General features: G+C 39.4%; 2 protein-coding genes and 1 long non-coding RNA gene across 5 annotated transcripts; 2 read left to right on the forward strand and 1 right to left on the reverse strand.

Annotated features, from left to right (window-relative positions):
- Nucleotides 1-803: 803 nt before the first annotated feature.
- On the reverse strand, nucleotides 804-19,699 carry zc3h12b (zinc finger CCCH-type containing 12B). Of its 3 annotated transcripts, none has more exons than XM_082170207.1 (6): nucleotides 19,344-19,699; nucleotides 11,512-12,404; nucleotides 10,365-10,504; nucleotides 8,837-9,071; nucleotides 6,805-6,911; nucleotides 804-6,553 (listed from the first exon to the last, which is right to left on the reverse strand). In XM_082170207.1, the coding sequence occupies exons 1-6, from the start codon at nucleotides 19,533-19,535 to the stop codon at nucleotides 5,073-5,075; spliced, it is 3,048 nt and encodes a 1,015-aa protein (XP_082026333.1). In that variant the 5' UTR covers nucleotides 19,536-19,699; the 3' UTR covers nucleotides 804-5,072. The 3 variants fall into 3 exon arrangements, with proteins under 3 accessions (XP_082026333.1, XP_082026332.1, XP_082026334.1); XM_082170206.1 differs by having other exon boundaries at nucleotides 6,790-6,911; XM_082170208.1 differs by lacking the exon at nucleotides 19,344-19,699 and adding an exon at nucleotides 13,379-14,106 and having other exon boundaries at nucleotides 6,790-6,911.
- LOC309499255 lies at nucleotides 6,923-8,698 on the forward strand. The gene is made up of 2 exons (XR_014206176.1): nucleotides 6,923-7,519; nucleotides 7,618-8,698. It is a non-coding gene; the product is annotated as an uncharacterized lncRNA (long non-coding RNA).
- A 1,359-nt stretch (nucleotides 19,700-21,058) lies between the features above and the next one.
- On the forward strand, nucleotides 21,059-25,676 carry zc4h2 (zinc finger, C4H2 domain containing). The gene is made up of 5 exons (XM_082170385.1): nucleotides 21,059-21,248; nucleotides 21,849-22,020; nucleotides 22,923-23,095; nucleotides 23,349-23,511; nucleotides 24,209-25,676. The coding sequence occupies exons 1-5, from the start codon at nucleotides 21,196-21,198 to the stop codon at nucleotides 24,320-24,322; spliced, it is 675 nt and encodes a 224-aa protein (XP_082026511.1). The 5' UTR covers nucleotides 21,059-21,195; the 3' UTR covers nucleotides 24,323-25,676.
- Nucleotides 25,677-26,467: the final 791 nt, after the last annotated feature.

Here is a 26,467-nt window from a genome sequence, read left to right on the forward strand (position 1 = left end):
TTATTTTTGCCCCAAAATGTATTTGGACACTTGAACCACTTAAAAATGCACACTACTGTTCAAAAGATTGCAGTTATTTTAAGTTAATAAATTAATACTTTTTATTTAGCAAGGATGCATTCAATTGATCAAAAGTGACAGTAAAGAAAGTTTATGGACCATTTCCAAAAAGTATTACGCAGCACAACGGAGTAATTCTTTACCATCACAGGAATAAATTACATTTTAAATTTGTATAAAAAAAAAATAGAAGTTATATCACGATATTACTTTCAATGTATTTTTGATCAAATAAAGGTATGTTCAAAAAATGTTGAAAGTTGTTTGTTGGAGAATAAAAAACTAAATGTATTGTTCAAAATAAACACTGGGGCACTTTGTGTTTATTGTCAATATAATGAACTAAACGGTGGTTATTTTGCGACACCTGTCGATTCAATAACTGACACCTGTGTGAACTTGAGAGGAACTGACTTCAGAAATCCATGAATAGACAAACTGATTAAAAAAAGAACTGAAAAGTGGCTCAGAAAAGTTTTTTTCTGAGAAAAACTAGCATAATTTGTTTGCCACTTTTTGTATGAAAGTGTTTTTTGTTTGATATTTTGTATCTAAAGCAACACATTTCTAAAATTGAAATGTGGATCTAAGTGTGGATTGATTTTTTAAAAAATGTTTGTTTTAACTCAAGTGTCTTACTGTGGTGTTTTGCAATATTACTATCTAACTTTGTCAGTATTTCTTCATTCATTTACTATCTACAGTCAAACACACAACCAATAGGAACACAAGCATGATAACAGTTAACCAAATAGAGTCTGACTTTATTGAGAGGAACAAACACCTTTTGTCATTGAGACTTACATTTTGTTTGAGTCCACAGACCCAAAGCGTTATAAAGTTTTCCCACACTATTTCACTTTCTTTTTTTTTCCATTCTCTTTTTTGGTTCTTGTTTTTATCATATTGAAAACAAGTTTAAAAGCAACATGTTTCATTCAGTAGAGAGTAAAACATACTATTGTATGTCATCATCACAGCACGAGACTCATAAGTGTCAAACCACTCAGTCAACCTGCGAAGGCGCGAAAACCCTATAATACAAGGGGGGGAAATGTTAAATAAACAGCAAAACTCGAATTTAAGAACACGTTTTCAAGATCATCCACACTACTTCACAAATCGCCGCAATTTTATAAGAGCAAACATCAAGTATAATGTCTTTCATAAAGGAGCAGAAATAATAATAATACATCAGTAGTTCCTGAGAATCGATCTGTTGGTGAGAGTGTGTGTGAGTGAGTTATAGCTGGTGTATTCAATATTGAAAACATACATGTAAATGTACAGAATTCATCAGATCTCCAAACCATATGTTCTGATAGTTGGAAATGCCCGTTTTTGACTTTTCTTTTTTTCCTTGGGGCATGTCCATTTGTCCTGTAGGTTCTTCTTGGACATTCTCATCAAATCTAATCATAAAAACTTGCAGTTCGTGCAGTAAAATCAGGTTGTCCATTCAGACGCCAATAGAGATTAAGAGCTGAAGGCAAAAAAAAAACTCATCTTCTCATTAGCGCTTTCCGATTATGAGAATAAAAAGACAAGCAAGAAGCGCAATGCTCGGTGCTGTACAGTCAGAATGTGCTCGACTCTCACAAACCAAAATAGTTCAACTGTAAGGCAGATTACGAGGTGCGCATGTTCATGTGTTTGTGTGGACATCTTTCAGTAGGATAAAGCTCATTTCACTCGTGAGAATGTGTGTGCATGTGGCATCAACTTAAGTTGCTCTTAAACTCACCTATTTGCTAAATAAAAATAAAATAAAATAAACCATTATTGTGCAAATTCCATCCAATTAAAGTTTCATCTTTAACCTGGAATGGCACCTCCATGTCTTCATTGTAGAAGGTAAGCTATGTTACAGGTGAAACTGGTGAAACTGGTGAATTTACCATAAATTCACACTAGTGCGCACACAATAGTCAACATTTTACATTAGTTATATCAGTACTAATGATAGCATGTGATCAGCTGACTGTGGTTGTCAAGGCAACCTATCGAGTCTAAGTGTGTATGAGAGACAGATCCTGCTCGAATAAGCTGGTAGAGTGTCTATGAAAATGAAATGCACTAATACTGTGCAAATACAAGGTTTGACATTAATTTTCAATATTTACAAAAAGGAAAAATATATTAGGAGCACACTGATTGTGTCAGAATGTCTCTCTCCTGAATATATACCTTTAACAGAGAGAGAGAGAGAGAGAGAGAGAGAGAGAGAGAGAGAGAGAGAGAGAGAGAGAGAGAGAGAGAGAGAGAGAGAGAGAGAGAGAGGAAATGATGATATATAAAGCCACGCCCATCCTTCAGTCAAACAGAAATTAAGTTCAGCTCCACTGAGGTAAACTATCACAAGAAATGAAAAGAAGAGAGAGAGAGAGATAGAGAGAGAGAGAAAGAGATAGAGAGAGAGATCCCTGTCTGTAGTGGTCTGCCCGGCAGGAAATAAGCCATCTCTATGGGCTACTCGAGTGACACACGGTATCACTGACATTATGGCATTATATTTCTTTATCCTTTTTTTAAACAAAACTAAGCTTCTTTTTTTTCTTTTTTAAATATATAGATATATATACTCATATAAGTGATACTGTACAGCTCAGAAATATATATTTTTTACAATCAAGAAATAGATACAATTTGTATCAACAAGCAAAAGGTCGTTTCTGGACATTTGATGTGTGGTAGCTTGCTGCTCAACTGCATGGGGTCTGAACCTTGGAGCATAAGCAGCGGACAGCAATGTCTTATGTCTTCATTTACCAAAATAAAGTTTCTAGTTTGCTCTAGAAACAATATTCTTCAGGATTTTTTTGCTCCAGGGTTCAAAGAAGGGGAAAGGGAGAGACCCAACCGTAAAAACACTTCCATCTTAAAAAAATAAAATAAATATAAGTGTGTGTAAGTGTGCGAGTGTGTGTGTGTGTGTGTGTGTGTGTGTGTGTGTGTGTGTGTGTGTGTGTGTGTGTGTGTGTGTGTGTGTGTGTGTGTGTGTGTGTGTGTGTGTGTGTGTGTGTGCATATACACACACACACAATTAGGCCTGAAACATACCCAATGTAAATACATCAATGATGCTAATGACGTGGTCACATTAGCGAAATTTTGTGGGCAAAAAAGACAATGTGTCAATTCCTAACACAACTCTGCCACAAGGGGTACTACAGAGGGCAATAGTAAATTCACAATATGAGAGCATAAAATAACAAAAAATTATTTAAAAAATAGATAGACTTCTTGTGTTGCTATTAACCATAACGTCATGATGTCATGAGCGCTTGCAATGCATTGACCAAGCATTAGTGTCTACATTTATGTACTTGCATAAATATGTTTCTGGCCAAAAACAATTACATTTAAAAATATTAATTTAGAAAAGCCTCTTATTTAAAAATTAAATAATGGCCTTCTCAAAGAACCTTGTTGAAAAACAAAAACTAAGAGGAAGGTGAACTGTGTGTTTTGAGTACAAGTCAAAGCAGGGTCGGGTGCGGTCGAGAGGCAGCAAGCAAACTGTCAGCCAAATGTCAGAAACAACCCAACAACAGCCTGGTGTTCCTTGTGTGTGTCGCACAGGAAGAGACAGGTAGGCAGTGTGTCACACCTTCCCACGAGCAGTAACGGGGCCCCACGGGGCTACACCTGTGCTCATGAAAAAAAAACGAAGGAGCAATTTAAGTCTTTTTGAAAACACCCAGAGCATCTCTGGACTGATAACATTCACGCTCTCCTGAAGATATGTTAATTTACAGGGCGGAGCAGATGAAAAGGGGCGGTCTCTCGGCATCAATCAGGAAATAGATGCTGCACAAGAGCATTTTGCCGAAGAGACTCATTCTCCTCCCCAGTTTGTGAATACTTGAACATAGTTATTGAATATCAAGTCAAACGTGAGCGGCGCTCTCTGTCTAGCATAGTGCTAACATGCTTTCTGGGAGAGATTTACTGAAGCCCATGCTTACCAAATACTCAAACATCTCTCTTTAAATCTACAGTACAACAACAACATTAAGGAAATACAAATGGATAACTTGTCCAACTAAATGTACCTAGTGCTTTCCGATCAGAAAAACTTTTGGGCTTTTAAAATGGCTTAGTAAATACACATCTGTGCATGGGCAATAGACGTTGCAGGGCACGTTTGCAGTTACAGCCCAGCCAATTAAAATTAAAACTGCAGCATGGCAGAATCTAAACCTCTCTGTCCCAATGCTCGCTTTTATAAAACAAATGTGACCTCCACAACTATTAAGCACTATTCACATTAACGTGTGGTGAGGTCACTCCGATGTAAGGCCATAAAAGTTCAAAGGTTCATGCTTTGAGGTACGCAAGCGTTCATTCCTCTTTCCAAAATCACACATCAAGTCATCACGCACACCAAATAAAACACCACAGCATTACGTCATATTTACACGCAAATGCAAGTGAATACACATATACATACACAATACTATTCATATTGTGCAGGATCATTTCTGATCGGTTTTACCAAAGAGATTTCTCTCATGTAATTCCTTTTCAAAGGATAAATGTTATCATAACCCACAAAATAACACATTCTCAAGATCTGCCATCGAACTGGCAGGCAGAGTTGCTCTTTCAATGTGGATACACTTTCGAGTAGGCTTTATGAACAATTTTTCACGCCACCCTAAACCTCAAGAACCTTTTGGCCCATCTCAGGAGCTGAATGGTGGAGAAATCAGGACTTTGCAGAAGACTTTTGTTTTGTTGAGGGATCTCACTTTTCTATGCTAAACTTATCAGGTACAAGATCCAGGCTCCCATATGGCTTAACAGACGACATAACAACCGATGCAGCATCAATGCTATCATGCTAGCCAACCTCCGAATGGATCCAATCCAATCAGAATTACGTATGGGGGATGGCTGTTTCTTAAGAGCTAAACAAAAACACAAAACACTTGAGGTGTCCAATTTCTCATCCACTAGGATATCAATATATCATGTGGTGCTGTTGTTAGCAGCCTCTTGTGATGTGCTTAGTGGCAAGAGCGCAGTTTAGTGACGATGACGGCAGCCAGCTGCTGGGGATCGGTCATGTGAGGGTTCTTCTCCATGACTGAATGGACCACATACGCCGGGAAGATGTTACAGAGGTTTCGGTAGGTTTGATACTGGTGTTCTGGAATAGGGTGCCGCTCTTGGAGTTCCCCCACTAGCCCACGAGAGGTGGGCTGTGGAGGCGGCACGCTATCCCACGGTGACCTCCAGATCTGCTCCATCTTCTCGGGCATGCTGCGGACCATCACCCTCTCACAACAAGGCATAAGTCCTCCCGTTAAACCATAGCCTCCGTAGCCGTAGGGTTCATTACCGCATGGCAAAGGGTCCCAGCTGGCATGCTGCTCTCGACAAAGAGGTGGTCGGCGTTGGCGCAGTGGGTTGCTCTCGTAGAGCCGCGAGTCAGAGATGCTGTCCATGCGAGTCATACCTAAGGATCGACCCTGCTGTGAGGGGTTGGCGGAAGGCAACACATTCTGGGTAAGAGGAGGGTAGTCTCCTGGGCAGCTGGAACGAGCACTGACAACCTGGTGTTGGGAGTGAGGTGCAAGGTGGGCGGAGGATTGCTTCCGAGGACCCGGTTTGGGTTCATCCGTTCCGTAGCTCTGCACACGTGTCAAGGCCTCATGGTGGAAACCGTGAGAAAAGGCTTGAAGGCGTGTTTGTGCCGAAGATTGGTTCGGAGTCTGCGAAGGTGGCCCTTTCATGCTGTCGTCCAGGCTGCCCTCCAATGAGTTGAGGTACATCTCTCCACTGTAGGACGAGAAGGAGTCCGACGAATGGCTTCGGCCGGGTTCTGGGCACATACCTGGACCTCTGCCAGGATATCCTCCACCCACACCTACAGGATCTGACTGCTCAAGACTGCAGAAACTGTCTTGGAGGCTCATGGTGGAAAAGTCACTGAGCATGGAATAGTAGCCGTGGTCGCTTACCACAGAGTCGTACTTGGGAAACGGCTCACCATAAGCCACAGATGCGCCCTGGCTATTGGTGACTAGGATGGGAGGATATTGGATACTGCCCGCATGCTCAAGCGAGCTGTGGGTAAAGTGCAGAGACCCTGGAACAGGGCTGCTCGCGGAGCGCGTGTTCAGAGCGCCCGCTGCATGACTTTTTGTCAATGGCATAGTTGGAACGCTAAGCGCTGACACTAAAGATGGTACTGAACTGGCCTCGGCCTTCCGCGTCGGACAAAGTCTCTCTTCCTGCTCACACGCAACCGACCGGATACTGGGGTCAGATTGGCGCTTGGGTGCCACTCGCTTTGCCTCTGAGCTATTGTCTCCCTTGGCAGCAGAACCAGAGGTCCCACATTTTGCAAGTGCCCCCTCGCTCATTGTTTTTACAGCAGAGAGTTTGGCGAAGGCTCTGAGCTCGTCTGCAACAGCCCGTAGTGGTTGGTTGGCTCTTTCTGGGTGGTAGTACTTGCATTTATGGCCGTACGTGCACTTCTTACCTGTAATAAAATCAATAGTGGCAGTTGAGCCAAAATTGTTACTTCTGTTTTTTAAAACACAGATATATAGATATATATATTTTTTTTTAATCACAGTATACTGAAAAAATGTGTTTTATTCCAACTGGAAATTTCATAGCATGACAATACCCTGCATGAAAATGTATCTAATATATTTATTTATGTTTTTAATATGCTGTGATGTTTTGAAATAAAGACATAAATTAATTCCCTACTTTTGCTGTACTGACCATAAGGACATGGCTGCTTCTTGTGCTCTGGAACCACTGGTCGTTTGCGGAGAAAATTTTCCAGACTGGGTCCATGTCTGCCTAAAGGATCATCAGGAGGCATAAACCTACAAAACAAGCCAACAGACAAAAATAAGCACAACTATGATATGAATGATTTAAATCTAAAAATTATTTTATGAAACAATATTGCTAATATTATAAATATGAGGTTTTGTAAAGATTATTATATAAAAGTAGGGTAATATTTTTTTCGGTCTTAAATTCTTCATTACTTGAAGCCATTGTATAAATATTAAAATAAACAAACTGGAGTACTCTGCCTTCACAATAATAATAATAATAATAATTTGTTACATTTATATAGCGATTTTCTGGGTACTCAAAGCGCTTTACACATGGAAGGGGAAATATCCTCAACCACCACCAATGTGCAGCATCGACCTGGATGATGTGACGGCAGCCATATTGTGGCATAATGCCCACCACACACCAGCTTATTGGTGGAGAGGAGACAGAGTGATGAACTCAATCAGTATATTTGGGGATGATTAGGAGGTCATGATGGACTGAGGCCAATGGGCAAATTTGGCCAGGATGCCGGGGTTACACCCCTACTCTTTTTCCGAAGGACATCCTGGGATTTTTAATGACCACAGAGAGTCAGAACCTCGGTTTAACGTCTCATCCGAAGGACGGTGCTTGTTACAGTATAGTTTCCCCATCACTGTACAGGGGCATTAGGACCCACACAGACCACAGGGTGAGCACCCCCTGCTGGCCTCACTAACACCTCTTCCAGCAGCAACCTAGTTTTCCCCAGGAGGTCTCCCACCCAGGTACTAACCAGGCACTGCAGATGCTTTAGGTCGGTTTCACACCGCACGTGTAAACAGAGCAGAGCATATTTTTTCAGCGCCCATGTTAACAAGTTAGAGAATTCACACCGCACGCAGAGGCAGCGTGTCGCTGGAGCATAGCAGAATCGGCAGTGCTGTGATCGTTTTGGCGCAGAGTCTATTTTTGCTGTGCCAATCACGCTGAATTAAAACCACGGTGCATTGTTCTTGATCAACATAGACCTGATTAACATTAAAAAAAAAATCATGTAAGTGAGGTGTTTCACTATTAACATATGACATTCAGCGCTGTGAAAAAATAAAATACTTGAAAACACATCATTGCCAGGAGTTTTTGCCCAAACTTCAAAGGCCTATTTAAATGATTAAAACTAAAGGTCGTTTTTTTAAACTAGAGGTATATCTTAATATTAAGATTACTTTTATCAAGTAAACTAGCTATATACAGCATGCTATATGCATATGTGTGTGGGACAGAGAGAAACACGGTCGCATTGCAGCAGGGTATGCTGCCTATCATAAATCAAAGCACATGTCAGACAGCTGTCGGAGAAGAACACCGGAAAAGGTGACAGAATGGACGATATTCTTCTGTATTTGCACTACGCAAGCCGCGGTTCAGCTCAGCGCGACAAACGCGGCCAGTGTGAAAGCACAATGTATTTGGCATGTGCTGCTCCCGCTCTGCATACGGACAGCATCTGCGCTGCCTCCGCACTGCTTGCGCATCCAGTGTGAAATAGGAGTTACACTGCACTACTGCATCCAAAAGAGAGACATAAAAATGCACATTCATGTAATTCCTACATAAATCTAAAATGACTTTTTTGGCCAAGCAATGTGTGGCTTTAAACACATAATTGGGAACAAGCAATTACATAATCTCAACAGGCCTCATCATGGGACCTCATTCCTAATCACTGAAAATCAAACTTAAGAAAATAAATCAGGAAATTAATTCAAGCTTATTTACAAAATAGAACAAGTGACTTGAGAGTTGAAACAAGTGACAGAGCAATAAAAATGAAAGAAGAGAGAGAGAGAGAGAGAGAGAGAGAGAGAGAGAGAGAGAGAAAGAGGAACACCATACGGGTGCGAGGGTGGAAAGCAGAAGACGCAAATAAGTGAGAGAGAGAAAACCCCGTCACCACGGTAACTGTGGGCGAGCATACTTGTCATTGACGAAGCTGTACATAAGGAGTCGGTCCTCAATAAATTTCTTCCACTCCGGTTTCTCATTCTGCAGGTCTCTGTAGTTATCGTTGGACACGATGATCCCGTCCGAGTCGCAGGCCAGCTTGACAATAAAACGGTCATCGTAGCAAACCACTCGCCGGCCTTGAACTCTGCGAGACGGTGTGAAGACGAGGATCTTCTCCTTCTCTAATTTCCGTAGGATCTCCTGATCTGAGGATGAGGGTGACATCACACATCATCACTTCCTGTGACCTCATGCACAGACATACGCAAACTTGAATAAACATCACAGCACAGATGGACGATCTCACTGGACAAATGGCATCTCTTCAGAGACACTCATACAGGCAAATTAAAATGTTTCTTGATGGTAAAACACACTGAAAAGGTTCACTGTATCTAACAACACACAGTAGGGGTCAAAAGTATCATCTAATTTAAAACCTGAAAACAAACAATGTTTTAGGATTTTGAAACAAATAAATATTATGAAGTCAAATGATTAAGAATATTTCTAGGTCACTAATGAAATACGCAAATCTGTGAAATTTGCACCAAAAAAAGGAAAAAAATGTCTCAAAGCACAAGATGCTATGTGGATCCTTCTCAAATCATGCTTGAAAACATGATCACCGTAGACTGGGTAAACCCAGCCCGATCTGCCGTCGATTTGATTTCGCCCTGCAGCTCAGACTAGAAACCTGTGCATTTTTCTATCCTGCTTCCGTTACAAATCTGCGGGGACCAATCACAAACTGTCTTATCCACCTGGCGCGCTATTGGCGGGTTTAACACGATGACGATAGAGAAGCGACATCAATCCAATTCCTTTTAACCTCTCGACGATGCTCAATGGCTTCTTTAGTTTAGCAAACAAATCGCTCGCGTGGGTGTAAATACCACTCACTTTCATGTTGTTTTTGCACAACCAGCAAAAATCGCTCGATGCCATTGCTGCTTCTGCAAATCGCTGATCAATGCTACAAACCAAAATGTTTTTTGACACGTTTCCTGCCTGGAGTTTTTGCGTAGCTCTGCAAAGTACATCACCCAATCGGATTGTTGGTCTGATTGGTTGAAGGACTATCCAATTGCGTACAGAGTCATTTGAACTATGCCTGTTGATCACGCCTCTTGTGCAGTAGAAAATACAGAGCAGACTCCCCGGACTAATGTTCAATCTTAAAAGATTGAGCTTGGCTGGTGATAGCCAGACTAGGATCATCGGGTTTAAAAAAAAAAAACTTCTGGAGACAGCAGCAGGAAAACAAGGACGAACAATATTAATACATTCTGAAATTTACTTTCAATTAAACTTTTCACTCTAATTGCTATACTTATAATTTTACAAACTATATTAAATATATTAAACTAGAAAAAAAGAAGTTAAAGCATTTAAACTGGTGATCTCAGATTTTTTGACTCTGTATATCCACACATACTCGAGTGTTAACTCGTCATAGGAACATTATTTTCTGCAGGTTCCTTTCACTTCTGTGGTACCTTTGATTGGTGCATCAGGTCTTGACTGTTCTTTCCTCCATGCCGGGACGAAAACTGTGATGTCTTTGTGGCCCTTCTCCAGGAACCAATCAACAGCCAGTTGAATGCCCAGGCATGAGAACACCTCTTTGTTTCCATGGCTACAAAATAATATTACCAACGTCAAATTACACGCATGCAGACATACACTCAATTCACTCACTTACTGAACATTCCTCAATACTAAAAGCATTTCAAAACAGGAACTTCAAGATAATTTCTCCAAAAGACATCCTGCAACAACATTAATTTCAGAAGTAAACAACAATAGTCATAATATGGTGACTCTCTAGTTCACGGTTTCCCAGGTTGTGACTAATTTTCTCATCAACATGTTAACAGTCCAGTGCCTTAAAGGAATAATCCACCCAAAAATGAAAATTGTCATACATTACTCACCCTCATCTCATTCCAAACCTGTATGCATTTCTTTCTTCTGCAGAACACAAAATAAGATATTTTGAAGAATGTTAATAAACAAACCGTTTTGGTTCCAATTGACTTCCATTGTATTGTTTTGGTCCAAATAATGGAAGTCAAAGTGGAACCAAAACTATCTGGTTACTAACATTCTTTAAAATATATTTTTTTACATTCCACAGAAGAAAGAAATGTATACATGTTTGAAATGACATGAGAGTTAAGTAAATTATGTCAAAATTGTCATTTTTGGGTTACTATCCCTTCAAAGCCAACATTAAATCAAAATTGACTTCGGATGCCCGATATATCAGTAACAAATTGGAATCATGCAATATTAGAGATTTTGTAACTCATTGGTATCTGTCTCAAAATTATATCCATTTTTCATATTGTGCATTATAATGTTGTGATGCTTAAACTCACTTATAGCATTTAAAACAACTGATTTAAGATGCTAGCTTTTTGTTTTTAATCATTTATCGTTTTAATACCAGACATTAGATAACATCTATTGGTTATTAGGCCAAAAATAAGGCCAGATTTTTAATATCGGTACATCCCTAAAATTTACCCATTTACTTTCAAAATAAACGAAAAAGCATACATACAGGTGTTGTCAGCAATTACAGAAATTGTTTGTTTTTAAACATGCAGAAACACGAGTTTGGTTCTCATTAGAATTTACCTCATGGCAACATTGGATCCATCAATCACAATTGGTCTGAGGTTCTCATACATGTCTGACGAGTCTTCTTCCAGTGATGCCTCTGGGCTTACGGCTTCTTTGGCTCCCACCGCCCGTGGTGCTAAACTGGCAGTGCCCACTGCTGCCTGGCTCTCTGGATCTCCTTTATTCCCAAGCCGCACCAGCTCGGCCAATAAATCATTGATTAGCGCGCTGGTCCCCAGTTTACCCAGCACAGACTCCACCTGCTCTCCGGAGTAGCCCAGTTTTAGAGCGAAGTCCATTTTGGATTGGTAATCTCGGTCGCTGGTTTGACGTAAGGGCATTTGGGCTGAGACGGGCGGAGCAAGGGCTCTCTGGGAGGGGTCAGTGCGGGTGTCATCCGAGCGTAGCTCCTGCAAGGTGCTGCTCTGGCTGAAGCTGGGACGGTCCAAACAAGATGAGCGGCACAGCTGCCGGTGAGGTTTGGTTGCTACGAGCGGGTCCCGCCTCCTACCCGTCGGTCCATCTCCTGAGCCCGCTGTGCTGACTCCTCCTCCAGAACTCCCGCTACGCGACCGCCCCTCTCCTTCGCTCTCTGAACTGGTCCCCTCTTCCCCAGCTTCTTCATCTTCCTCCTCCTCTTCTTCTGGAGAGTCGTGGCCAGCAGCAGCCGGCGAGGGCTGGGGGTCGCGGCAGCCGCGGTGCTCCATCTTCAGGCGCTGCAGCATAGCGCACGCAGCTGTTACCTGTGCATGACCTCCCTGAAGCTCCAGTGCATGGTCCCTCACCTGCACCACGGCGCAGCTCTCGTACTCAATAGCTGCGCGTAGGGCATGCAGTCGCCGCTGCAGCCAAAGAGTCAAACGCTCACGGTGTTTATGAACAGGATTAATCAGCGACACAATGTACTCCTGAGAGAAAGAGAAAAGATTATGGATAGATCATTTGCCTTGGTATTAAGCCATTATTATTCATTATTATTAGAATGTACATTCAAATACTTTATGTGGGCCAACTTCATGCCCATTTCAAAAAAAAATAGCGACATCCAAACCAAGCTGAGAACTCTTCTTTTTTTATGCATAAAACGTTAATTTCTATTTCATTATAATAAAAAAAATACAGAGATGGCCTATCATCAGTTATAATCTTAAATATTTATTCACCTATTTGCTCTCATTTCTTTCACTGACAAAAAATAAATTAAAAAAAATCAAGGGTTCAATCAAACAATACATTGACTATGATTCAAAGGATGCAGTAACACCTTGCTCTTCTCACATGTCTCAGCTCACCAAACACTGTCTGTTCATTGTTTTAAATGTACATATATATATATAAAATTACTAAAGCTTGAAATGACAGTGAAATCCAAATTACAGCAGTATAGATGGACAGGACATTACAGAAACAATTTTACCTTACCTTATGGCAGACATAAGTTTTTTTTTTGTTTTTTTTTGCCAGTGATATATTAATGTTTAACATTTACAGAACAGTTAATTATTTTAATAATAGCCTATATAATTTTAATAGACTGCTACTTGTAATCAGCAAGAGTGCGTTAAGTTATTTATAACGGTTCCTATTTTTTTTTTTTTTAAACCGCTGCTCTTCAAATTTCCTGTTCATAAAAAAAAAAACTGATTCCGAACAGTATATTAGAAAGATTTCTTACGGATCATGAGGCCAAAGTGTACGTCGGTTTTTCTTTCTTTCTTTCAATCAGAAGCTTTCTAAGTACACTGCGCGAACACAGTGCTCGACACATGCGCATTAGAAAGAGGCATCCTTTTCTAGTGTCTGCGATATTTCTCTCCAAATCTTATGAGCGATAAAAATGTCTTTGTGCTCGTTTAAACTAGAATTGTGGGGTATCACTTACACTAGCACTCGTCAACGCGGGAGTCTATTGTTGTTGCCGTCTTCAGTCGTTTGTGTTGTTCTTGTTCTGTCTCCCCCGTTTCATTCCCGACAGTGAAACAACGGACCGGGCCAGTGTTGCCACCTTGTGGGCAAATGCTGCGTTCAAGCCATGCCGTAATTACCGTAATTACTAGAGGAAAAGTGACAAATGACAACCCGTGACGTTCTACTCGGGGCTGTTGCTGTTCACGTCCTCGGACTCGGAATTAAACGGTTCTATCTATTGCCACACTATCAACGCCAAAAATGAATCTGCAGCGGTAGGTGGTACAGCGGCCACGTGGTACAAGTCGGAGCACCCAGAAAATACCGAATTTACTAGAGTTCTACGAGGACGTGAACACTTTTTATAGATCGGTATCTGGTAATTACGGTAATTCGGATATGCAAATTTTGTTATACAAAAAAATCAAGGCGCATATGTGCGAGCTGTACGCGCTGGGAAAAGCTGATGCTTCGCGCGCAGTGTACGCTTACTCTAGCGCAGGGATTTTCAAATGCCATGGACCATCAATATATGATCAGTCATCACCCTCGAGTGAGGGACCCCATCCTAAAATTTCAAAGGCATCTATCTTCCTTCTAATTCATACACCTAAAAATGTATATTATAAATCTAAAATTAATTTATATTGTTACATTTATTATACTTTTCAACTCACTATATTAATTTACTGTTAAATGTATTATTTGTGTTTATTTAATTTTAATGTAATTTTTATTTGTTTTAATAGATTAATAACTGAATCATATTTGTAATTGATATTTTATTTATTATTTATTTAAATAATACATAAAGATGCATTTTTTTTGGTTTGTTTTTTTGTTTTTTACTGTACTTTTTTAAATCAAATTAATGCAGCTGTGGTGGTGAGCATAAATAAAACGTTATAAAAATGTATACTGACCCCAAACATTTGAACAGTAATGTATACAAATTTTTTTTTTTTATACAAAACATTTTTATTCATCGTCTTTTTTATAACAAGTTTTCTGTAGTAAAGTTTTACATGACTATAATAAATTGTTGCGTCTGCAAAGGTTCAAATGTATGGAAGCTTGTTTCCGCCACAGAATAAAAAAAGGATATTGCAACTTTTTAATCTCACAATTCTAACTTTTTTCTCGCAATTCTGACTTTTTTCTCAGAATTGAGTGATATAAACTCGCAATCCCGAGATATAAAGTCAGAATTGCGTGATATAAAATCACAATTGCGAGTTATAGAGTCAGAATTGCGTGATATAAAATCACAGTTGCGAGTTATAATGTCAGAATTGCGTGAAATAAAATCGCAATTGTGAGAAAAAAGTCAGAATTGTGAGATTTAAACGCAATTGTGAGTTATAAAGTCAGAATTGCGTGATATAAAATCACAATCACGGGTTATAAAGTCAGAATTGTGAGATATAAAATCGCAATTACGCAAAAAAAGGTCAGAATTGTGAGATCAGAATTGCGTGATATAAAATCACAATTGTAAATAAAAGTCAGAATCGTGAGATATAAATGAAATCGCGAGTTATAAAGTCAGAATTGTGAAATATAAACTCGTAATTGCGAGAAAAAAGTCAGAATTTTTAAAAAGTCAGAAAAGATATAAACTCCAAATTGTTAAAGTCAGAATTGTGTGATATAAAATCACAATTGCAATTTATAAAGTCAGAATTGTTTGATATAAAATCACAATTGCGAGTTATAAAGTCAGAATTGTGAGATATAAAATCACAATAGTGAGAAAAAGTCAGAATTATGGGATTTAAAAAAAAATCACAATTATCTTTTAAAAAATTTTATCCTGTGATAGAAACAAGCTTCCATACAAATAAGCATTTCATAAAGCCTTTTTAATGTTTCTTCTTGTAAAATCTAACACACGTAAGTTGGCTCTGAGCTTCTTCTGTTTGTATACAGCTAACTCATTATTTTATCTTTATTCAAGTCAGCCAAATTATAAAGGTGAGCATTTTCATAGAAGACAATCGCAATGACGCACGTGCCCTTGTGTCACAAGCTGCTCCAAATGATGTGCTGTGAGTCATGGAATATAGATATAGATATGTTAGGCTGTATTATAAACAATTTCCATATGACAAAAAGAGAAGTTACTTTGGGTGTGGTGTGGCTATGGTTGAACTCCCTTGAGGGGAAATGACAGTGTGGTAATGAACTTCAACTCAGTTTCAGAAAACCATTCTCTTTTCCTTCAGCAGATTCCTGCACATCTTCCATAATTCTCTGCCGTTTCCAAAAACGTATTTAACTAAAGTTTAAACTAGTACATTTTTGACAAGCAAATATTGATAATTCTATCCAGTTCTATCACGGTTGATACGCATCGTCTAATATGTGTGTGTGTGTAAAGTGAGTGAGAATATGTGAATCTGCGTGTGCATGTGTGTGCATCTCTGTTTGTTTTTGTGTGGGGTGAGAGGGATGTGTGTATGTGTAGGTTGAGAATGTGTGCGTGTGCATGTGCGTGTAGAGAGAAAACCGATAGCACCATCCAGCTACGAGAGGCTCCTCTGCGCTCATGACACCGGTTGCTTAGCAACGCAGCCCTGTCATCAGCTAACTGCTTTTTAGCAGTCACGACTAACACAACGCAGTGTTCTCTGGGAAAGCCTGGAACACACACACTCAAACACACAGTGCACATATTACATTTACACCGCTCGAAGAAACCATACACTCCTTAATGGGCAAAGCCAAAAATGCACGTATAAAGAAGCACACATGCATGCTTCACTAATAAACACCTACGCGCAGAACTGGAGCTCTCCTAGCACATGCGACAGTGAGAGAGAGTGAGAATGAGAGTGTTTGTTTGCATTTGAGATGAATAATATCACTTTAAACTGACAGCGTATACAATCTTCCCCCCCTCTCTCTCTCTCTCTCTCTGCAGATGTGCCGTATTGAAGAATTTCCTCCCCAGCGTGACATAGCTGCTGTTCTGAGTCGTGACGCTGACTCCAGCAGCATGTTCCCCTGGGCACTGAACCGCATCGTCTGCGCTCGCAAGCCACGGGCCCCAGCTGAGGATCACAGTTCTGAGATCAGCTCCACCACAGCAGACTGAGAAGCTGTTCTGAGATCAGTGAAATAGCCTGCAGTAAACCGGAAAGATTTTTAATAATTACCCTATAGCTTGAACAGAGAGTTGCTTATTATGGTATTATAGCTGGACAGGACAGTAGAGAACTCAATTTACCTTTACATAGTAGATATAAGTTATTGTTAACATCTTCATTCCACTGTTCTATTCTGAGATTGTCTGTGATACCACAGGTTTGTGATCAATATGGTATTATAATAATATTTAACATATTAATAATTGTTATTCAAAAATGTTAAAAGCCATTCATATAACAATAATTTTTTTTTAAATATATTACTAATATATTGAAATATAAATAATCACTATTGGTATTATTACTATTACTAATATTATTAAATATTAATAATTAATTATAATTAATTGTTTTAACGTCTGATAATGATAATTATTAAGTATTATTATTATTATTATTATTCATAAAGATGTTCACAGGCATTCATAATAAAAATACAATATTTAAATATATTATTAATATATTTAAATATAAATAATTACTATTAATATTATTACTACTACTAGATATTAATAATAGATTATAAAGAATTATTTTTACTATCTGATAATGATAATAATACTATTAATGAATTAATACTACTAATAATACTACTGTTATTAATTATTATTACTGTTATTATTATTCATTATAAAGAAGTTATAAGGCATTTATAGAATAAGAAATAAAATATAAAAATATATTACTAATATATTTCAATCTAAATATAACAAAAATAATAAATAAATCATAAACAATATAAAATTAACTTTATTATATTAATCTGTATTGTTAAAACATCATATGTTTTGTATGCATCAACTTCTGCAGATCATCTGCATCATGTAGTCAGTGTTTGCAGTCAACCACAGCAGACTGAGAAACTGTTCTGAGATCAGTGAAACAACCCAAAGAAAACCTGAATAATTCTGGTGAGTGGCCAAAAGCGTACAAATGAACACAAAGTTTTAAATAAAAAAGGGAGAAAAAAAAGATCAGCTGCTCATTCACGCACCCATGTTCATTAGGATGTGTCTGACGTAAATTGACGCTTTCTCTGTAAATTACCCGGCCAGCTTTAAGAACTGATCTGGAAACTGCTGCTGAGTGGGAGGGAGAGGTCTGTGTGCATGATGCACATGAAAACGTAAGGAGGAGAAAGCGGAAATTTTCCTCCTTGGGTGAAAAGGTAGAAGCCTGCTCCTCAGTAAGAAAGAGCCAGATTGGATACAATCAGCCGTTTGCAAAGGTAAGACTTCATTTAAAACATAAAAGAGCCTGTGAACACATACAGGAAGGCTCCGTACTCTTTCACGCCAAACACTTCACTGACTGCAGAGGGAAACTGCAGCATAGTGAGCCAGAATGGCCAGCATAAACAAACAAGTGGCCCATCATGTGGGGGCAGCTTTTAGTGAGCAGCACGAGTGGACCACCGAATTTCACTTTTTTGTAAACACACAGCTCATATCTCATGTCCTATAAATCACACAATACTCTGCGACTCAAACAGCCGGCAGCAAAACAACACAAGTGTATTCAGCAGACGCACCACAAACAAGCCGGACAACAGAATGCATCCTCCTCTTAGAGTCTCCCTCCTTCTCCTTTTCTTCCCTCGCTCTTCCCCTTTCATTTCTGCCTTGTTTTCCTTCTCTTTTTCCTTTCTCTTCTCCTCACCTCCTCCACAACACAGGCGTACAATCAGCAAGGCCACCATGCACTCGAGTGCACACACAGGTTTATGCTGGTTTGTCTCATAGCAACAAGTGGAGTCTCTATGCTGGAGCGCATGGCTAGATGAAGCTCATTTAAGGCCAACGGCGCAGCTCCGAGCTCAGGCACTCAGTCTAAAGACAGTGGGTGGCAGCATCTTATGGTGCAATTTTGACAAAATAGTCAGCAGGAGGTGAAAGCATGCACTCACTCACTCACTCAGAGATGCACAGACAGAAGGCCTCTTCTCACCTGAAGCTGCATTCTTTACTTTTTAATGCTTTAGGTGTATGCAAAAACACAAACACATGCAAATGCAGCAGCAATAGACCTGTGCTGTGACACTGACATACATGCACAATGCCAAAAAAGTATGTGTGTGTGTGTACCCTATAACTGCCTTGACTCTGTTTGGCCAAAGCAAGGACACCTAATTTCTCATGACCAGCATCCTGCAAGTGTAATGCTTATGCTTACAGTGGATAAAGAGTAGAAAAAAGTTTATTATTGAATACCTGCCTGTAAATAAAGAATTACACCTTTTTAGGGATGCATAAGAGTACAGGTTTGGCGGGCCAAATGTTTAGCCTATAATGTCAAGTGTCAAAGATCTACTTGAAATGCCCACACTATTTGAGCAGCTCATAGGCCTACATTATGTTTTGCTTCAGCTCTAATAATGTCAACAGGTTTGTGTGAGAATCAGGTTTAAAGACAAAAGTAATAAATATGATTATATTCTTTTTTTTAAGTATTCTGTCTATGATAGGTCCTCATTTGTAGGCTATGGCTTCAAAAGTCAACGAGTGCATGTTTGCGCGCCGCCTGTCAAACTAAACTCAGTAAATCTCTGTAAAACGTGAGTCGTGAGCATCAGTTCTGGTCGTGAATTAAAGATAATTTCGCCCCACCTGAAACATTTACAATGGGGGTATTTTACTTAATCATGTAAGCAACCAACAAAGTTCATAATTTGCCCATGAAAGTAAAAACAGACCCGAAATTGTTCTGAAATAATGAGCTTGAATGGCGATGTCGGTCGTGCTCGCGCGGCTCTCCTGCGACACACACGCTCTCACACACACACATACTCACTTTAGCTTTAGTGCAGTCTTCTTCCGTGCCGTCCTCGATGTTTACGATGATACTGGAGCCGGCGTTGGGGATGTTGCAGCTGGACTCTGCGGTGCTGCAGCTCACTCTGACCCGGAAAACCCGCTGGATGTGCGGGATGCAGCGCTGGAGCGCAGGGCCTGCACCGGCGGGCGCGGCGAGCTCCAAAACCATTTATCAGACGGATAAATAAGCGATCACGACGCGCTCCGGAACACTGACAGTGGCACGCATTCGCCCTGCGTCCTGCTTCATGGGTGGAGCAGCAGGGGAAAGAAAGAAAGTCACGGGAGGATGCAAGTTTGTCTGCGGCCGAGCATAACGGCAAACGTACGGGACGCGCTACATAAGCATCTATCATCCATCTCCATCCCTCCTTCTCCTCTCGCCCTCCCTTCCTCACTTCCCTCCCTCCCTACAGCGGCCCCGACTGCACCCACCGCCTGCGCTTCGGCAACACGTCGGACGCCCCCTGTCGCTGCGCTCGGACGGGCAGAGCCGCAGAAAGTGCGTGTTATTGCTGCTGCCTCCGTTGAAGCACGTGGGTGGACGGGACTCCGGTAATGCAGCAACCGAGGGTTACAAATATATCGGACACGTTGAGCGCTGAAGGCGCTGTCCGATATGACTGTCAGACACCCAACTTTGTTCAGGTTCAGGTTGATACAATATTCAGCTGTTGCTGTTTTTAAATCCGTTATAATGAAGTATCAGCCTAATGCTGGGCAGTAGCGCGCCACGAATGCTTTTAAACTGTTTAACTACAATTCTTAGTAGCTATGGGATGACGTCGATTATTTTTTATTTTTTTTATGTCGCTTTTCAGTTGTAAAGGTCTGTTTAGCGATGCATTTCCCTTATAATAATTGACCTTTCAAGCCGCCTGTCTTGACATTTCTGTTGTCTGTTTTGAGTGCGATGCCCGATTCGCGAAAAGAATCATTGTGAGTCGATTCTTTTTGATGATTTGCCTATGTGAATTGCTCAAGCGCGGTTCGCGATTCTTTCTAAATTGTTCGGAGTTCAGTTGCGAACTGAATCATTTTGGTTCCTCGAAAACAGTTGGATTAAATAAGTTGATTTGCCTTCAAGAAATCGAAACCAAACTGCAAATGCATCCTATCGTTTGCCAATTATGATAAGGTATTGAGTTCAAACTGGTCTTGAAACGCAGCTAGTGTAGATAAAGACATTTGACCATCACAATTACACCAAGCACTTTAAGTATCAAAAAATAACCCCTGCGTTACCACTGTTTTGGGGAAATGTATCATTCTATGAAATACCATGGAAAACCACTATACGCGAATGGAAAAAATATATCGTATGTACACTCGAGGCTTGTTAAACTAGTGTTTGTCATGAATGCTGCATGCACAGTAATTGGCAATATAAATGTTTTCTGTATTAGTTGATGTGTTTTTGTTTGTTTGTTTTCTAATAAACATGTACTAAATCACATAACAGTTGACTTTAATATTGAATACTTTTAAGAATATAAAGTGGCTTAAAATGTAACAAGTTATTGTTGGTCTCTAAATGTAGTTGGTATCTTAATTGGCTACATTTTTAAATAGCTTGCCCAACATTTCATATAAGATTAAGAACATATACTCTGAATATCATAAACGTCTGATAAACGCTTGTGTGGGTTTTATTTAATACACTCTCCCTTTAAACCCCGCCGAGGATTGTGGGAAATGTAGTCAGCGCCGTGTTGCTGTTGTCCACAGCTGGTTAGCATTTCTATTGTCTTTCTTATGAGAGGGATATCCGCTACAATCGCTGCTTCTTTTCTTATTCCCACAAAATTCGTACAATTTCATAGTCCATCATGGCGGATGAGCAAGAGATAATGTGCAAGCTAGAAAACATCAAAGAAATAAGGTAAGAAAAGCTGAGATTGATCCTAAAGCAGATTCGCTAGCCTGTGTTCAACATCTGGCCATTTCCGCCTGGATCACGAAAAACGGCGTATTTTCCCTTAATCACTGCATTTAACAAGCAATGCATGAATTTGCATGTATAATCTACCTAAAAATATTCTATAAAATTCTCCTTAGACAGGCTCTTTGTGTCGGTCATGATGCTAAAGCAAACCGCTTAAACCATAAAAACACACGCAGCTTTGCACTAAATCTGAAAACATCTCGCACTAATTCTGCATTAACTAAGTCTCTGATCACACCGCTGTTTTAGCGTGGATGAGAGTTTGAAAAGCATCCTGTTGTGGTTAGACACGAAACTGCAGAGCAAACGGTTCATTTCCTGCAGAACGGCTCTTAATCATTTATAAAGCTCAAACACACTTGATTCTCTGCTTAAGTATTGATGTGCACACACGACGTCTTAAAACGTTTTGTGATCGGGTCACTGAAACCACGTCTCGTTTAAAAACACATGCACCCGATCAGAAGTCTTTGCATTGCATTGTCATATTCTGTCAAGCACTGGCTGTATGTTTATGTTGTTTGTGTGGTTTTGCAGGAACAAGACGATTCAGATGGAGAAGATCAAGTCTAGACTGAGGAGTGAGTTTGATGCTCTTGAGTCAGAGGAGAAGCACCTAAGAGAGTACAAACAGGAAATGGATCTGCTGCTGCAGGAGAAAATGGCTCACGTAGAGGAACTGCGTCTCATACATGCTGATATTAATGTGGTAAATAATGAAAAATGATTAAAAAAAAAATGTATGCAGTTTTTATTGCACTATTTATAATGTTTGTAGTGCACTCAATAAAGTAAATATATATCCAGCGCCTCTACACTTACTATGACTTAAAGGGATAGTTCACCCAAAATGGAAATTTACCATTATCATTTACTCACCCTCAAGTCACTCCAAACCTGTATGAATTTCTCTCTTCTCCTTAAAACAAAAGAAGATATTTAGAAGAATATGGGTAATCAAACAGTTGATGGGCCCTAATGACTTAGTATGGGGGGAAATACTGACATACATTTTGAGGGTGAATAAATGATGAAAGAAATGTCATTTTTGGGTGAACTATCCCTTTAATGCATTTAATTGATCAAAAGTGACAGTAAAAAAACATTTATTATGTCACATAAGATTTCTATTTCAAATAAATGCAGTATGTTTGAACTTTCTTTTATTCAAAGAATCCTGAAATAAAATGCACGGTTTCCACAAAAATATTAAGCAGCACAAATGTTTCCAACTTCGATAATGTTACTCAAGTACTAAATCAGAGTATTAGAATGATTTTCATGTGACACTGAAGACTGGAGTAATGGCTGTTGAAAATTCAGCTTTGCCATCACAGGAACTAATTACATTTGAAAATATATGAAAATAGAAAAGTTATTTTACTGTTTACTGTATTTTCAGTAATACAAGATTACTGTATGATCAAACATATGAAGCCTTGGTGAGCAAACCCAAACTTTTGAATGTTAGTGTAAAGCTTTACTCTACAAGCTAAATATTTCTGCGATATCCAGGATCTGACCCAGTAACCTCTGTGTGACCAGATCAGATGCCTAACCATTAGTTTCCCACCGTTGTGATTGATGGAGTGGCTGTATTTCTTCTCCCAGATGGAAAACACTATCAAACAGTCTGAAAGTGACTTGAACAAACTGCTGGAGTCAACCAGACGTCTCCATGATGAATACAAGCCCCTGAAAGAACACGTGGACGCCCTGAGGATGACCCTCGGCCTACAGAGACTCCCTGACCTCAGCCAAGAAGAGGAAAAGCTCTCACTGGAGTTAGTAACAGTGTTCCTTTGTGTGTGTGTGTGTGTGTGTGTGTGTGTGTGTGTGTGTGTGTGTGTGTGTGTGTGTGTGTGTGTGTGTGTGTGTGTGTGTGTGTTTGACTGAGGGAACTCCTAAAAATGAGTCATTGCAGTGTAGGAGTGTGTGTATGCAAACAGAGTAATTCTTAGACAGAGAGTGTGTGTGGTGTGTAAAGGAAGACTAACATTCTTACTGTTTGTTTGCGTGCTCTTCCTCTACTTTCAGTTACTTTGAAAAGCAAAAGGCTGAGTGGCAGACTGAACCTCAGGAACCTCCTATCCCAGAATCCCTAGCGGCGGCGGCGGCTGCAGCCCAGCAGCTTCAGGCTGCGCGGAAACAGGACGCCAGGCAGACAGCGACCTTCCGCCAGCAGCCGCCACCTATGAAGGTACTTTTTGACATTAGTGCATCTCTATCTGTGTACACCCACACAAACATCAGCAGTCACATGTGGAAAAATATGTTAAGCTTATTTGACAGTGTCTACATATTACTAGCAAAAGAAATGATATATTCGCTTAGTTGTGAGCTTGCATTCTGAATTGAGCGTTATGAGGTAGATGGTCCAGGTACCACAAAATAAAACCTCTGTTTTATAAAACCTCAAAAAAAAATGTTGTACCTCTGTAGTCTGTTTCACGAAGGAATGTATGCGTTCTTGTGAGCCGGTTCTTTTTAGTTAGTCTTTCAAAAAGACTCCTAAAATCCCAGGGCCCAGTTGTTCAAAAGATTGGATTTCAACTATCGGGTTGGATCAAATCTTGAAAATGGGTTGTAGATTGGATAAGATCACAAAATCCAATCTTGGTTTTGAACTGGATCAAATGGCCAGTTTGTGTTTTTCAAAACTTTTTGGTAAGATCAGGATACCTTTAATCCAAAAAATCAGGATTACCCTGACCCCAGCAGAAGGGTGGATTTCAGGAACAAAAATTGAATAAAACTTTGAAACTGGTCAAAAAAATGTAACTTTTATGTTATGTAATTGAATGAAACTCTATAGGGACATGGAGATGGGAGGAGAAATTAATGGGAGTCATGGAGTCAAAGAGATGATATTGATTTAATTTGTTGTCTGTTTCCAGGCTTGTCTGTCCTGCCACCAACAAATCCATCGGAATGCACCAATCTGTCCTCTCTGCAAAGCCAAAAGTCGCTCACGCAACCCTAAAAAACCTAAGAGAAAACCAGACGAGTGACACATGTGGCTCCAAGCAACCCCTGAGAAAACCTCATTTACACACACACACAACCCTAACAGAAACTAATTTACACATAAACGCACTCACTTACGCTCTTATGCATGCACGTTTCCAAACACACACACACACACTGACAGTCACCATGAAGCCACACACACATACACACACCATTGTCCTGAAGGAATGGACCATCTGCGGTCTGATAACTTGACCTCTTATAGTGATCCTGTATTTCATCTGTCTTCCTGCTTCAGTGTACTTGAGGTCTCAGTTTTTCCATTTCATTTTATATTAGTGAAACCTTGATATTGTTTGTACTGTGTCTGTATTTAGTTTGTAGTAGAAATGGATGCTGGTTTAGAAATGTACTATTCCGTGTGGGGTTTAAGTCTAATGCATTAGTTCAAAACTAAATTCTCTAAAGTGGCTTTAGTCAATAGAGCCATTTGTACGGTATTCATTTAATGCTTAAACTGATCTTTAATCATTTTAATTAATTAATAATGGTATGATTTCACATGTTTTTCAATGTCTTTTCTTGATAAGTACAAATTGTTTTTGTTGTATTATGTAACCATGGACTGTCTCAGACCATGTCAGTGTTCTAGAATGTCTTATGGGCCGTTCACACATGATGTAGATGGAGAGCATTGGAATGGAACAGAGCGAGTTTTTAAATTTAAAGGTGCAGTAATCGATTTTTGAGAAACGCTGTTAAAAAAAATTAATCTCCAAAACTAACATACCCCTACCAAAAAGATCACGCTCCTATCTTGATAGCTCCGCCCCCAAATTTACAAACACCCTATGCCGCACAGTCATCTTCCCCCTCGTGAGTATACGCCCCTTACTGCTGATTGGCTATAAGTGTGTTTTGGTGCTTGGTCATATCCACTTTCAACAGCGTTTCTCAGAAATCGTTTACTGCACCTTTAAGCGTATTTAAAAAGTGGTGCTAATTAGATGCTAAAATAACGAGACATGGTACAACAGACATTGAAACAAATACTAGGGTTAAAAAAGACCAACAATTAAATATTAACGCAGACTGAACGCAAGAACATGTCCTGTGTGAACAGCCCCTTAAAAGTAGAATAATTATGGAACACAAGTTGAATGAGAGTTCAAAAGCCCAAGTTCTTGTAGACCCATCATTCAATTTGAGCAAATGAGCTGTTACGTTGTGTTCTGGAATTTGACCGAAAGGGGCATTAAGAATTTGTTAGAATCTTTAGTATTGAATCATTGTGTTTGTCTCATTTTTTTCTGAAAATCTTTTTTTAATAATTAAAATGTGTGAAACTAATAAACTGTGGACGTCTTGTCATGATGATAAATTAATATAATACAATTCATTTCAGTTGATTGTCATCTGATTGTTTCATTATCTTTCTCTCTCTTTGTGTCACTCTGTCTGTGGTTGGCTTGATATGTATCTGGAATTTGACCTTTCACCCATGACCCCTAACAATGCCAGAATCCTTCTTTTTTTGCTAATGTCTTTTCCAGTATAAAGTTCTACATTCTTTTTGCACTCCACTCTTGATCCTGAGTGGGGCGATATTTACATTTAAGGAAGAATTTGTGGCGTGCTGGCGATTTCCACAGAAATTTCTACAATACTTAAGTTTAAACACACACACGAAAAGGACTTCGTACCATTGTACTAACAAGTACTAGTGGTTCTCAGCCAGGTGGCCTTAAACTTAAAATGATTAAGACATTTTCTTTTTTTAAATGCTAAAAACAGAAAATCAAGACGTAAATGGAAATCCAATTTCTTTTTCTCCTCAATAACTATTATTTTATTGAAAAATATGAATCTTGAATCCTATGCAATCACAAAATGAATCATGTTTAATTACTTTTATATATCAAGTTTATAGTTTCTGTTCATAAAAAGGCTGAAAACAAGAGTTGTCATAAACAGATATACCAGTGGAAATATCTTCAAATATTGTGTTGGACAATGGGGTTCTTAAAAAGGAAAATAATTGGAAATTGTGATACAAAGAAAATCAAAACCTTTTGATTTGCAAAAAAGTGTAATTTTTATTAACCATTAATATTTTGGTGTGGAGTAAGTCTAGATGCTTACCTATATTACATATACTTTAATATTTACATTAAGAAGTTTTTGAC

The sequence above is a fragment of the Leuciscus leuciscus genome, assembly GCF_965113295.1.
Source record: "Leuciscus leuciscus genome assembly, chromosome: 5".
NCBI lineage: Eukaryota > Metazoa > Chordata > Actinopteri > Cypriniformes > Leuciscidae > Leuciscus > Leuciscus leuciscus.

Bases quoted from the DNA above. Each gene is read 5' to 3' on its own strand.
- zc3h12b (XM_082170206.1), bottom strand. From the start codon at position 19,535: ATGGTTTTGGAGCTCGCCGCGCCCGCCGGTGCAGGCCCTGCGCTCCAG. The intron at 9,072-10,364 runs GTACCACAGAAG...CCTCATCCTCAG, and splicing joins ACCTGATGCACCAATCAAAG to ATCAGGAGATCCTACGGAAA. The intron at 6,554-6,789 runs GTAGGGAATTAA...ATTTTATTACAG, and splicing joins TTATGGTCAGTACAGCAAAA to GTAAGAAGTGCACGTACGGC.
- zc4h2 (XM_082170385.1), top strand. From the start codon at position 21,196: ATGGCGGATGAGCAAGAGATAATGTGCAAGCTAGAAAACATCAAAGAA. The intron at 22,021-22,922 runs GTAAATAATGAA...TTCTTCTCCCAG, and splicing joins TACATGCTGATATTAATGTG to ATGGAAAACACTATCAAACA. The intron at 23,096-23,348 runs GTTAGTAACAGT...CTCTACTTTCAG, and splicing joins GAGGAAAAGCTCTCACTGGA to TTACTTTGAAAAGCAAAAGG.